Source organism: Bombina bombina, chromosome 1 (genome assembly GCF_027579735.1).
Source record: "Bombina bombina isolate aBomBom1 chromosome 1, aBomBom1.pri, whole genome shotgun sequence".
Lineage (NCBI taxonomy): Eukaryota > Metazoa > Chordata > Amphibia > Anura > Bombinatoridae > Bombina > Bombina bombina.
The window spans coordinates 434,190,800-434,206,262 of record NC_069499.1 but is presented as its reverse complement, the minus strand read 5'-3'; the positions used below and the strand labels follow the sequence as shown (position 1 = coordinate 434,206,262).

The 15,463-nt window shown below is 36.7% G+C and overlaps 1 protein-coding gene across 1 annotated transcript in view; it reads right to left on the bottom strand.

Moving 5' to 3' along the window:
* Nucleotides 1-15,463, bottom strand: part of LOC128658283 (sodium channel protein type 2 subunit alpha-like) — a 380,151-nt gene that overhangs the window by 272,060 nt on the left and 92,628 nt on the right. Inside the window, exons 8-10 of the mRNA XM_053712819.1 lie at nucleotides 14,063-14,096; nucleotides 12,585-12,650; nucleotides 10,707-10,848 (exon numbers count right to left, since the gene is read on the bottom strand). Coding sequence (XP_053568794.1) covers nucleotides 10,707-10,848; nucleotides 12,585-12,650; nucleotides 14,063-14,096 — 242 coding nt within the window. The remainder of the gene's footprint in view (nucleotides 1-10,706; nucleotides 10,849-12,584; nucleotides 12,651-14,062; nucleotides 14,097-15,463) is intronic.

Sequence of the window (15,463 nt, the reverse complement as noted above, 5' to 3'; positions counted from 1 at the left end):
CTTGAAAGTTGGGACTCTTACAAAACTATTCAAAAACTTCAGATCCAGAACTGGCCTGAATGAATTTTCTTTCTTTGGGACAATGAATAGATTTGAATAAAACCCCAGATCCTGTTCCTGAAACGGAACTGGTATTATTACCCCTGAAAGCTATAGATCTGAAACACACTTCAGAAAACTAGTATAACTAATTGTAAAAGGATACAATTAAGTATTTAGAAACAAGCTCCACAAATGTAGATCAATACACTCTGCATATAATATGGTGGATTATGTATTGTAATATTCATTAAAAAGTTCCATCACATTCATACATTCTATCTTTTATTATTTAGACTAGGAACACACATGCATACAATAGCTTAAGCAAAAAGAATAAAAACACTTAAACCAGGTGAATTATAAATATCACAACAGCTGAAATAGATATCCGTTTATATTGTTCTAACAGCCATCAAATTGTGTATTAAGTAAAATTATACTAAGCCCTTACAATCCGAGGGCTATATTACTTTTAATTATAACAACTAAGATTGAAGGCTGATGAATAGCAAAAATATGGATATATCAGCAAGCCATTAAGTAAACCTGGTAAGCAGTTAAAAATTGACAACAAGGAAAGACAGAGCTGCTCCTGTTGGACCCCTGACGCGCCTTTCACAAAGAACGCTTCTTCAGAGCCTTCACCGGATTTGCTGGAACATGAGAGAGAAAGAATCTTCTCACAGGAGGTCTTACTCTGAATCATATTCGATACCCTTGAGAGTCAATACTCTGAATCCACTGATTTTGAACAGAATCTGCCCAAATGTCTTGGAATAATTTCAATCTGCCCCCCACTAGCTGAACTGGATCGAGGGCCGCACCTTCATGCAGACTTGGGGGCTGACTTTGGTTTCTTAAAAGGCTTGGATTTATTCCAACTTGAAGAAGGTTTCCAATTGGAACCAGAGCCTTTAGGGGAAGGATTGGTTTTCTGTTCCTTGTTCTGTCAAAAAGAACGAAAACGATTAGAAGCTTTAGATTTACCCTTAGATCTTTTATCCTGAGGCAAAAATACTCCCTTTCCTCCAGTGATAGTTGAAATAATTGAATCCAACTGAGAACCAAATAAATTGTTACCTTGGAAAGAAAGAGATAGTAATCTAGACTTAGATACCATGTCAGCATTCCAAGATTTTAGCCATAAAGTTCTTCTAGCTTACATAGCTAAAGACATAGATTTAACATAAATTTTGATGATATTAAAAATAGCATCACAGATAAAATGATTAGCATGCTGAAGCAAACGAACAATGCTAGACAAATCAGGATCTGCTTCCTGTTGCACTAAGCTATTCAACCAAAAGGTTGATGCAGCCACAACATCAGCCATAGCAATGGCATTCCTGAGAAGTTAGACAGAAAATAAATAAGCTTTCCTTAGATAAGATTCAAGTTTCCTATCTAAATGATCTTTAAGAGAAGTACTGTCTTCCATAGGAATAGTAGTACGTTTGGCAAGAGTAGAAATAGCCCCATCAACTTTGGGGACTTTTTCCCAAAACTCTAATCTAGCCGCTGGCAAAGGGTACAACTTTTTAAACCTAGAAAAAGGAATGAAAGAAGTACCAGGCTTAATCCTTTCCTCAGCAATCACATCAGAAATAGCATCAGGAATTGGAAAAACCTCAGGAGTAACCACAGGAGGGTTATAAACAGAATTTAAACGTTTACTAGTTTTGATATCAAGAGGACTAGACTCCTCAATATCCAAAGTAACCAACACTTCTTTCAATAAGGAAAGAATATACTCAATCTTGAAAGATAAGTAGATTTGTCAGTGTCAATGTCTGAGGTAGGATCTTCTTAATCAGAGGAGGATTTTTCAGTATGTTGTCGGTCATTAGAAATTTCATCAAATTTATGAGAAGTTTTAAAAGACCTTTTACTTTTATTAGAAGGTGGAATAGCAGACAAAGCCTTCTTTATCGCATCAGCAATATCATTTTTCATATCAACAGGGATATCATGTACATTAGATGTTGGAGGAACAACATAAACTGTACTAGTACTGATGGAAGCATTTTCTGCATGCAAAAGCTTATCATGGTAACTGTTTCATACTACAGCTGGAGATATAATCTCAGCTAATTTACAACAGATACATGCAGCTTTTGTAGAACTGTGATCAGGCAGCAGGGTTCCAACAGTTGCTTCTGAGACAGGATCAGATTGAGACATCTTGCAAAATGTAAAAAGAAAAAACAATATTAAAGCAAAATTTACAATTTACTTATATGGCAGTTTCAGGAATGGGAAAAAAATGCAAACAACATGTCCCTCTGAGTATATAGAAGGCAAGAGGCATATAGGAAGTGGGGTGAAAAATAAACTAAATTTTTTGGCGCCAAGTATGACGCACAACGCAAAAGTAAGTTGAAATTTTTTTGGCGCCAACAACATCCAGAAATGACGCAACTCACGTCATAACAGACGCAACCTCGTGCAAGGAAAACCTGGAGTCAACTAAGATGCCAGAAATGACGAACTTGCGTCATCAAAGACGTACCTTCAACGCAAAAAAATTGTTGTGTTAAGAATGACACAATAAATAACAGCATTTTGCGCCCTTGCAAGCCTAATTTTGCCCGCAAAAGAAAAAAACTGTCATTTTGAAAAAAAATTACTATAACCTAGGTAAGACAAATAATTTCTTAAACATGCTTCCCAAACTGAAACTGACAGTCTGCAAAAGGAAATATACATAGACCTGACTCATGGCAAATATAAGTAAAATACATATATTTAAAACTTTATATTAATACATAAAGCGCCAAACCATAGCTGCAAGTGTCTTAAATAAGAAAAAACATACTTACCGAAAGACATCCATCCACATATAGCAGATAGCCAAACCAGTACTGAAAAAGTATCAGCAGAGGTAATGGTATATAAGAATGTATCGTCGATCTGAAAAGGGAGGTAGGAGATGAATCCCTACGACCAATAACAGAGAACCTTTGAAAAGATTTCCCGCAAGAAAAACCATAACATCAATAGATGATGCTCCCTTCACATCCCTCTGACAAACACTGTACTCTGATAGGAATTGGGCTTTAAAATGCTTAGAAGTGCTTATCATAGAGGAAATCAGAGAAATCAAGCACAAACTTACTTCACCACCTCCATAGGAGGCAAAGTTTGTAAAAACTGAATTGTGGGTGTGGTGATGGTTGTATTTATAGGCATTTTGAGGTTTGGGAAACTTTGCCCCTCCTGGTAGGATTGTATATCCCATACGTCACTAGCTCATGGACTCTTGCCAAATACATGAAATTAATTAAAATCCTGCAGCCTTCTGCATAGAGCATCTTACATTTGCCTATATTTTAGTATGCATTTGTTTTTCTGTTGGGGTTATAAGTGTTCGTATTGTTTTGAGAAAAGTTTGCCACCTTTTAGTTGACGAGAAAAAAGGTGAGATCTCCAGTGCGAAAATCTTTATAGAATTACGCTGGGATTAGAGAGACATTTTCATATACGCCCATGGAACACCCATGCTCAGCCCATTTTACGAAAAAACAACAATTACGCTTTGCATTTATAAGTTCAAATTTATATGGGATTTTTGCACATCCAGTGTACTACAATTACAATTTATGTTGTGCATATTTCATTTGATTTATTCCTGTGCAAATTACATGCAAATTTAACTTTTTTGTTAACATACGATTTTTGTTACAATTTTTGATGCACCTTAACAATACAATTTTTCCCTGCTTATTTTTGTGTGAATGGTTCAAATATTTGTTTTGTATGATGTTTAAAATGCGAATTTTATTGTGCATATTTCATATGAAAATGCAGTATACACCCCTTAGCGAGACACCCTGTTTTTAGGGTAAAAAGTGGCTTTAGATCATTCCACCAGGGAAATAGAAGGACTGGCAAGCATTCTTTAATAATCTCGCCAGCCCAGATCATCGAGCCCTTAGTAATTATTTTTCTCTAAGATCTCCTTAGAAAAAAACACATTTTATTAGATAGCTGATTCCATAGAGTGTTCTATGTATATATAATATCAACTTATTTTTAAAATGTTGCATTAAATTGAGCACCTTAAAGGTACATGAAAGTAAAAATTAAAAGATCATAATTCACATGAAATATGCAAGTTTAAACAACCTCACAAATTACTTTTATTTATTCTTTTTGTTGAAGAGCATACTTAGGTAGGCAAGGAGTGTGCATGTGTTCTGAGGAGTATATGGCAGCAATGTTTGTTTATAACAATGTTTTTTTAACCAATTGTATACACTGTTGAGTGCTATAGGTCAGCAGTGCTTGCAACAAGGTATAATAGTGCTACAAATATTATTACAAACATTGCTGCCATATAATATTTGAGATGCGTGCATGCTCCTGAACCTATCTAGATATATGATTTTTATACCAAAAGAACAGCACAATATAAATTGTGTAATAGAAGGAAATTGGAAAGTTAAAGGGACATGAGATCCCAAAAAATTCTTCCATAATTCAGATAGAAAATACAATTTTAAAAAAGTTTTCAATTAAATTCTGCTATCAAATGTGCTTTGTTTTCTTTTTATTCTTTGTTGAAGAGACATCTATATAGGTAGTGAGCATGTCTGGAGCAGTACATGACAGGAAATAGTTCGGCCATCTAGTGCTCTTGCTAATGTATAACTTTGTTACACAACTGCTGCTATATAGTGCTGCAGACACGTGCACACTCCTGAACTTACCTTTCTGCTTTTCAACAAAGAATAACAATAAAACAACAAAAATTGGATAATAGAAGTAAAGTTTTTTAAATTTGAATGCATTTTCTGAATCTTGAAAAATGTGGCTTTTATGTCCTTATAAAATTGCCTACTACTATGATCAGAATCATGAAAGTTTCATTTTAACCCTCATGTTCCTTTCTATAACTCATTTGTCATCCAAATAAAACATTTTTTGAATAACATCAATAAAAAACAGTTAGGCATGAATTGTAATTTCTTTAGATTTGATTAAAACGTTTTAGTGCGCTATAGTCTTTTAATGCATAGCACAGGTAGCACTATGTGTGCGCTCTCCTGCTCTCGTATTACAAGAGGTGAGTTAAGTGTTGTTCTTGGGCACAATCAAAAATATCACTAGAAAATGTATTGCTTTTTAAGACCTGGAGGGATATTTATCAAGCCGTCAACTATGCTGCATTCGACGGCACCAATACGCTCGCCTAACATCGCCTAACATCACGGCTGCTCTCCTTATTTATAGAAAAAGCTGTCAAAAAGCTGCACACCAAAAACGGGGCGATGAGCAGCGGACTGTTGTTAACTAACAGTCATCAATCTCGCTGCTATTCATTTTTTTACCAACTTTATTTATACCCCGTCACTAAACGCCGCCACTATACTAAACTGTTTAACCCCTATCCCGCCGCTCCTGGACCCCACCGCAACTAAATAAAAGTATTAACCCCTATCCCACCGCTCCCGGACCCTGCCGCAACTAAATAAAAGTAACCCCTATCCCGCTGCTCCCGGACCCCGCCACAACCTAAATAAATGTATTAACCCCTAAACCCCTGGCCTCCCACATCACTACCACTTACTAAACGTATTAACCCCTAAACTGCCAGACCCCCACATCACCATAAACTAACTAAAATAAGCTATTAACCCCTAAACCTAACAACCCGCTAACTTTACATTATAATTACCTCATCCCTATCTTTACATTTAAACTTCAAAAGAAAAAAGTTAAAAAATTATACTTTATTTAACATATATACAAATGGACACAACAATAGGAAGTTCTGAGTGACGGAAACGCGTCGGTGGGCGTGGCCTTATTGGGTAGTGTGTGGTCTAACAGCACGCAGCACTCCTAGTAGCGGTTTTTTAGATACCGCTGTGGATTTTTTGTGTTAATACAGGGAGCGGAAAAGTTAAGGTTAATACGCTGGTACTTAACATAGTTTTGATCTATCTAGTATGTACCACATTGATAACACACTGTGTTTTACCAAATTATTTATATTGTCGCTCACCTGACTAGGTTAGACATTTAATATGCTCACGAAATAGACATTTATAAGATCTGTTGTATAGGAGACTATTGATCAACATATGAGCTATATATAAGTGTTGTTACTTGTCTTTTATGAGTGCATGTTGATGTCTGTACAGTGAATGTATGAATTTATATACAGGGATTAAGCTAGAAATCGGCTGACTTTGTTCAATTAAAGCAGTACGCAGGCAGGAGGAAGCCCTTGAGCACTTAGTATGTTTGCAATCTGTGTGAATACGATTGTGAAGTGTGGGTTATGACACTATAAGGTACCCTGTACTCAAGCTTTACCCTGATTCATTAGCCAATCACACATCCTCTGGGTTCACTGGCCCTTCATATTTTATATTTAATTAGTTAGATGCTTTATGTTTGGATCAATTGATTTAAGAGTTTGGAAGTGCACATTCCCATCTCTGAATATCCACTATAGCATCTTCCTATGTTTGTGTCCATTTGTATATATGTTAAATAAAGTGTAATTTTTTAACTTTTTTCTCTTGATAATTTAGTGTATAATTCTACACTTGGCTTTAATGTCATAAATCCCCTATTTTTTCCCTAACCTTTCTATAATAAATGTAAACTTACCTGTAGAATTAAAATAAACTATATTAAACTATTAATTAACCTACCCTAACTATTATACTAAAATTACATTAAGCTAAAAATTAAATTAACTATATTACATATTTAAAAACCTAACCCTACTCAAGTTATTTAAATCTACTATAAAAAAGTTCCAAAAATAAAAAACACTAAGTTACAAAAAAGAAAAAAGAAATTATCAAATATTTAAACTAATTACACCTAATCTAATAGCCCTATCAAAATAAAAAGCCTCCTCAAAATAAAAAAAAACCCTAGCCTACATTAAACTACCAATGGCCCTTAAAAGGGCCTTTTGCGGGGCATTTCCCCAAAGAAATCAGCTCTTTTACCTGTAAAATAAAATACAAACACCCCCCCCAACATTAAAACCCACCACCAACACTGCCGCCTGGATGAGGATGGATGTCCGGTCTTCAAAAACTGTAAGTGGATCGTCGGTGGTTAGTGTTAGGTTTTTTTAAGGGCTTATTGGGTGGGTTTTAATTTTAGCTTAGAGACTTTGGGCAGTAAAAGAGCTAAATCCCCTTTTAAGGGCAATGCCCATACAAATGCCCTTTTCAGGGCAATGGGGAGCTTAGGTTTTTAGATGTTTTTTTATTGGTGGGGTTGGTTGTGTGGGTGGTGGGTTTTACTGTTGGGGGGTTGTTTGTATTTTATTTTACAGGTAAAAGAGCTGATTTCTTTGGGGCAATGCCCCGCAAAAGGCCCTTTTAAGGGCCATTGGTAGTTTACTGTAGGCTTAGGTTTTTTATTTTTTATTTTGGGGGAGCTTTTTTATTTTGATAGGGCTATTAGATTAGGTGTAATTAGTTTAAATATTTGATAATTTCTTTTTTATTTTGCGTAACTATTTTTTGTAATTTAGTGTTTTTTATTTTTTGTAACTTAGTTGTTATTTTTTGTAACTTAGTAATTTTTTATAGTACTTTTAAATAACTTGAGTAGGGTTAGATTTTTAAATATTTAATATAGTTAATTTAATTTTTAGTTTAATGTAATTTTAGTATAATAGTTAGGGTAGGTTAATTAATAGTTTAATATAGTTTAATGGAATTATAGGATAATAGTTAGGGTAGGCTAATTAATAGTTTAATATAGTTATTTTAATTCCTCAGGTAAGTTTAAATTTATTATAAGATAGGGATGATGTAATTATAATGTAAAGTTAGCGGGTTGTTAGTTTTAGGGGTTAATAGCTTAATTTAGTTTATGGTGATATGGGGGGCTGGCGGTTTAGGGGTTAATCATTTTATTACAGTTGCGGCGGGCTCCGGGAGCGGCGGGATAGGGGTTAATACATTTATTTAGCTGCAGTGGGCTCCAGGAGTGGCGGGATAGGGGTTAATAGCTTTATTTATCTTGCGGTGATGCCGGGGCGGCAGATTAGGGGTGTTTATGTTAGGGTGTTAGGTGTAAATGTAATTTGTTTTCTACCATATAAATCAATGGGATATCTGGCATCAGTGAACATGAGCTTTCCCTGCTTTCAGACTCCTATTGATTCCTATGGCATCCACGGCCTCCAGGGTGGCGGATTGAAAACCAGGTACGCTGGGCCGGAATAGTGGCGAGCGTACCTGTTAGAAGTTTGATAAATGGCAAAAGGTGTCAGATAGTGCCGAATTTGTGTTCGGAACATCTGTAATGACGTAAGCATCGATCTGTGTCAGATTGAGACCGGCGGATCGTATGTTACGTCACAAATTTCAACTTTTGCCGGTCTGTAGGCTTTGATAAATAGGTTGAATCAAGCTCACCACAATTACGCTGCGGAATTCCAGCGTATTTGTGGTTGAGGGCTTGATAAATATCCCTCCTGAAGTAAACTATTATTATTAATAGTACTGCACCAAGCTACATCAAGAATTCCACTTCTTGTGCATTATCAGCTTAGAACACCCATGACTTAGAGTTTGAGTGATACCCAGTATGAATTTTACTGCAAAGTCCAATAGAAGTCTACTATGTGAGGGATTTAGTGTACCTGCAGATGTTAGATCTATTGCTTGAGTGAAAAAAAAAAACTAAATTTGAGCGTTTAAAAAAAGCTCTACTGATTGCGCTCGAGCAATGTTAAAGCACAATAGCCATAATATTTTTGTGCTCCACTTGTTATCTAGACCTATGTATTTAATGGCTGCTAAGGGGCTTAATGGGCAGGTTTTGGTAATACAAAAAAATATATAAAATGGTATCCCTGATACTCAATAAAATGTTTAAATGTTATGATCAAGGGTTGCCCCTTGAGATCCTCTGACTTATTTGTTGTCTTCATTTGTTTTAATGCTTTTTAAATAAAAGTTGTAAATCTTTTTATTTGCCACTTTTGAGTGCCGCTGCTTTTTTTTCAAACTTTGGGCAAGATTACAAGTCGCACAGCAAATCAGTTGCGAAAACACTACGCACGTTGTGGCTTTTTCGCATTTGGGGCTGCGCAGCTATTACAAGTTGAAACATAACTTATTTTGCACACAAAAACCCTAATATGTTGCGCAAAGCTCGACGTATTCTCCTTGAAAAATGTACATAAAATGCGATTATTTCATATTGCGAAAATGTTTTCGTAGCAGAATGTTCTAAATATTTAAAAATAAATATTTCTCTATATATGTGATGATTTTTGGACTGATATATCTATTTATACCGAGATATGTATATGAATATATATATATGTCTATATATCTCAAAATCTATATGCGAATATCTCTTTGAAAACAACATTGTTTAATGAGCATAAGACTGTAATGTAGATATGTGCAATTCGTTTCGGATCGATTTGGAAATTCGGCAAATTTGGAGATTCGGATCGAACCGAATTTCTGAATTAAAATACTGCCGAATTTACTAAATAAATCCGAATTAGTTCGGATTGATTCGGTAAATTCGGATGGGCATGGATTACACTAGTATTGTACAGTATATTAGGTTATATCACTCTGCTATGGGTTACACCTAATATACAGTACATAATACTAGTCTAATCCCACCTAACACTTACCGAAATTCCGAATTTCCGAACCTAACCGAATTGAACCGAATCCAGCCGAATTTCTTCGAATCCGAATGAATCCGAAACGAATCCGAACCGAATCGATTCAAAATTTTCTGAATTTGAATCGATCCGAACCGAAATTCGAAAAATTACGAATCGATCCGAACCGAACCGAATTTTTTTGCCATGCACATATCTACTGTAATGTAAAATATTTTCATTTTCTCCATAGTTAAACATATCCCTATACATATACATCCATGTTTCTCTATGTATGTGTATGTATGTCAATGTAAAATCCCTGCGTCACCCGAGATCTCCTATCTTTTAGCCCTTATAACTTTTGTGTGCAATATGTTTTTTAAAATAATTTTTATTAGACAGTGTTAATATGATTGTAATTGTACTTTGTAATGAAAGTTGTGAAACTTTTATGTTGCGCAAAACTGTTAACTACAGCTCTTCAAGCACAGAAAAGATTGTTGCGTAAAAGGCAAATGCGTGCGCGCAATTACGATTTTTTTAAATTGTAATAGCTGCGCAATGGAAATTGATTGCGTAAAGAACATATGGCTAATTGTAATATTGCCCTTTGTGAATTCTGTTCATGCGGTTCACTCCCGTGGTCTTTGCTACACATTGGATTTTTAGCATTTGACGTCACAGCCTCACTTGAGTGGTGGAAGCTGCTGTGGGCTATAAGTGACCTACTATTTGGACATGTGAAGATGCATCATATCATAAAACGTCATTAAATTCCTTGCAAAAAGCTCAAAAAGATGTACACTGAAAAGTCCATGTAACCGCTTTTTTCATTTTGTTGCATTTCTACCTGTTCTGTTTGTAGCTTTAGTTAAATTTTTTTATTTTACTTCGTTTTGTTTATTTAAAAAAAACAAAAAAAAACATTATAGTAATCCTGCTGTTGAGGTAGAGAAGTATGTAATTATAATTTATATAAATAAGATGAATTGTATAGTCTTCATATATGTTGGTACAATAATCGATTCGTTATAGATATCAGTCCCACCTGCTGGTAAAGATTTTCCCAATAATCTTGAGTCATTAGCCGAAAAAGTGATAAGAAAGCCCAGCCAAAGGAATCAAAGCTCGTGTAGCCATAGTTAGGATTTTTTCCAGTTTTGTGACACACGTAACCATCTGGACACTGTCTAGTTTAAATAAAAAGCCAAACAAGCTGTTAAATCTCAATATAAGGAAATATTTCACAATTTTAATAATATTTTTCGTGCCTTTAAATTGAAGTCTAAAGATACACACCTGTAATTACAAAGCAGCATCATGTGATAAATTGTTAGATATGCCAATAATTAATGTTTATATCTATCCAAAAAGATTTTGCAATCTAGCACATTTATGTTTATTAAAATAGAAAAAAGTACTCTAAATTGAAATAAGATATGCCATATTAAATCAAGGTTGACAAGACATTAACAGGATCTAATAGTGCATGTTCAGTAACTAGGGTGTTGGTCCGAAGCTGTCATGCGCAGTAGAGACAGCACGAGGACAAACACACCTGGCCTTACAGTCCCTACCTGATCTGCAGTGCGAGCAGAAGTGGGTGTGGTCAGGCGTGGATGGGGCCGTGCCGAGCGTGAAGGTGGCGTGGCCGAGCGTGGAGGTCCGTGAAGGGGGCGTGGCTGAGCGTGAAGGTCCGTGAAGGGGGCGCGGCCGGAAGGGGCCATGAAGGGGGCGGGGCTGGGCGGGCCCGTGAAAGGCTGTGCAGACTGAGAGCTCAAAATAGCTCAAAAGAGGGGAGAGAGGGGGTAGGGAAAAACATAAGAAAGGTGTGAGAGAGATCAAGAGGGGAGAGAGAGATCAAGAGGGGAGATAAAGAGAGCAAAAGAGAGGGTGAGAGAGAGAGCAAAAGAGAGGGGGAGAGAGAGAGCAAAATAGACAGATGGAGAGAGAGAGCAAAAGAGAGGGGAGAGAGAGCAAAATAGAGGGGGGAGAGAGAGCAAAATAGAGGGGGGAGAGAGAGATACCAAAAGAGAGGGTAGAGAGAGAGAGAGAGCAAAAGAGAAGGGGAGAGAGAGAGAGAGCAAAAGAGAGGGGAGCGCAAAAGAGAGGGGGGAGAGAAAGCACAAAAGAGAGGGGGAGAGAGCGCAAAAGAGAGGGGGAGAGAGAGTGCAAAAGAGAGGGGTGAGAGAGAGAGCGCAAAAGAGAGGGGGGAGAGAGAGCAAAATAGAGGGGGGATAGAGAGAGAGCAAAATAGAGGGGGGAGAGAGAGCAAAACAGAAGGGGGGAGAGAGAGAGAGCAAAAGAGAGGGGAGCGCAAAAGAGAGGGGGGAGAGAAAGCGCAAAAGAGAGGGGGGAGAGAGAGAGCGCAAAAGGGAGGGGGAGAGAGCGCAAAAGAGAGGGGTGAGAGAGAGCGCAAAAGAGAGGGGTGAGAGAGAGAGCACAAAAGAGAGGGGGAGAGAGAGCGCAAAAGAGGGGGGAGAGAGAGAGCGCAAAAGAGGGGGGGAGAGAGAGAGCGCAAAAGAGGGGGGGAGAGAGAGAGTGCAAAAGAGGGGGGAGAGAGAGCGCAAAAGAGGGGGAGAGAGCGCAAAAGAGAGGGGGGAGAGAGAGCTCAAAAGAGAGGGGGAGAGAAAGCGCAAAAGAGAGGGGGGAGAGACAGAGAGAGAGAGAGAGAGAGAGAGAGCAAAAGAGAGGGGGAGGGAGAGAGCGCAAGGGGTGCAACCGCTGTACCCTGCAAAAAATGGCCCGTGTGAACGGGCTTTAGGACTAGTAAGGCCATATTAACACTATTGCCTGAAAGATTTTTAATCTCATAATGCTACCGCCTACTTTGAGATGTACTGGTAGATTCTAATCTAACTAACTGACAATTGTGCTTTCAATACTGAATCAATAAAGTTGTATTTATTTAAAAAAAACAACTCACCCAGCATCTGAGGAGTTACCACAAAGCAGAGGATCTTTCTGACCTTCCAGTTTGTAAAATATGACTGTTTACAAGGAGAAAGAAATGTCAGTTTAACTTAGCTATGAAAAACAACACACATTTAAAATGAAAGTAAACATTGCAATACTGTAATATTTTTATAATATAATATAATGTAATAAACAGTGATACGTTTTTCAGCTAGTAAATGTTCTATTTAAGGGAAAAACCCATGCAATTAATTAATGGAATTAAGTAGAATTATACAAATAAAAAAATAACAGAACAGAAAACAACCATAGTTTTAAATGGATACTGAATTTACAAGTTTTGTTTTAATTGTTATTGCTTTGTGCACATTACAAATAAAAACTATTGCTATTACTTAATGAGTTAAGAAAAAAGTAGCATCTTATAGCATATTAATCAACAACACATCCTGTGGGGGAAAAAAGCATTCTCTTCCTACCACCTGTCTTGTCCCTCCTACTAGATGACATCCTGTATTCTGTGAAAAAGAACTGAGCCCTGCAACCTCAATACCATTTGGTATGTAACCTTAAACATCTGGAGACCAAATCATATCTTACACAGTCAGTCTGCTTTGTTTGACACAAAAACTTGCTCCATCATCTATATATAGGAAACTGCTCCCCATATTTCCATCCATAATGAATGACCAAGACATGTTGGAAAACGTTTTTCACTCCTGCTCTATACCCACCTACCATCTATTCTTATAGTAATGTGAAGAAACATTCATGAGTAGTAATAGTATGGAGGTTATGTCAAACTCATTTTGACAGGTGGCTACGCCCCTGTCTCCTCCCCTAACCCCGCCCATTTCCACTCCCACTTGTACGCCCCTTTTTAATATCAATTTGATATCAAATTAATATAAAAAGTGGATTTTGATATTATTTTGATATTAAATTGATATTAAAAAGTGTTTTTAATATGAATTTGATATAAAATTGATATAAAATTGCTAAAAAGGGGTTTTGATATGAATTTGATATTAAATTGATATTAAAAAAGTGTTTTTAATACGAATTTGATATCAAATTGATATGCATATTTTTTAATTAGGATTTGGATTAAAAGGTTTTAAGAGGAGTATTAAGCTTAATCTTATTTTGATATTGTTGATTAGGAGATTCATAAAAGACTATCGGCTAGATTACAAGTTTTTGTCGGTAATGGTGTGCATGACTATCCTACTGTTTTCCCTCACGGCTCACCTAAAGTAATGCTGGTATTACAGGTTCTTTTAAACCCGGCGTTAGCCGCAAAAAGGTGAGCGTAGAGCAGAATTTAGCTCCACATCTCACCTCAATACCAGCGCTGCTTACGGTAGCGGTAAGCTGGCTAAATGTGCTTGTGCACGATTTCCCCATACGAATCAATGGGGCAGAGCCGGCTAAAAAAAAAACTAACACCTGCAAAAAAGCAGCGTTCAGCTCCTAACGCAGCCCCATTGATTCCTATGGGAAAATACTTTTATGTCTACATCTAACACCCTAACATGAACCCCGCGTCTAAACACCCCTAATATTATACTCATTAACCCCTAATCTGCCGCCCCCGAATCGCCGCCACCTACATTATATTATTAACCCCTAATCTGCCGCTCCGTAAACCGCCGCCACCTACATTCTATTTATGAACCCCTAATCTGCTGCCCCCAACATCGCCGACACCTACTTTTTATTTATTAACCCCTAATCTGCCGCACCCAATGTCGCCGCCACCTAACTACACTCATTAACCCCTAATCTGCCGTCGCCAACGTCGCCGCCACTATAATAAAGTTATTAACCCCTAAATCTAAGTCTAACCCTAACACCCCCTAACTTAAATATAATTTAAATACATCTAAATAAAATTACTATTATTAACTAAATTATTCCTATTTAAAACTAAATACTTACCTATAAAATAAACCCTAAGATAGCTACAATATAACTAATAGTTACATTGTAGCCATTTTAGGATTTATTTTTATTTTACAGGCAAGTTTGTATTTATTTTAACTAGGTACAATAGTTATTAAATAGTTATTAACTATTTAATAACTTCATAGTTAAAAGAAGTACAAATTTAACTGTAAAATAAACCCTAACCTAAGTTACAATTACACCTAACACTATACTATAATTAAATTAATTACCTAAACTAACTACAATTAATTACAATTAAATTAAATAAACTAAAGTACGGAAACCCCCCCCCTAAATTACAGAAAATAATAAAATAATTAAAAAATGTTTAAACTAATTACACCTAATCTAATCCCCCTAATAAAATAAAACAGCCCCCCAAAATAAAAAAAATCCCTACCCTATACTAAATTACAAATAGCCCTTAAAAGGGCCTTTTGCGGGTATTGCCACAAAGTAATCAGCTCTTTTACCTGTAAAAAAAAAAGACAATACCACCCCCCAACATTACAACCTATCACCCACACACCCAACCCTACTCTAAAACCCACCCATTCCCCCCTTAATAAAACCTAACACTAACCCCTTGAAAATCACCCTACCTTGAGACGTCTTCTCCCAACCGGGCAGAAGTGGTCCTCCAGACGGCCAGAAGTCTTCATCCGATCCGGGCAGAAGAGGACCTCCAGATGACGGTATCTTTAAGTGACGTCATCCAAGATGGCGTCCCTTCAATTCCGATTGGCTGATAGAATTCTATCAGCCAATCGGAATTAAGGTAGAAAAAATCCTATTGGCTGATCCAATCAGCCAATAGGATTGAGCTTGCATTCTATTGGCTGTTCCAATCAGCCAATAGAATGCAAGCTCAATCCTATTGGCTGACTGGATCATCCAATAGGATTGAACTTCAATCCTATTAGCTGATTTTGGGGGTTA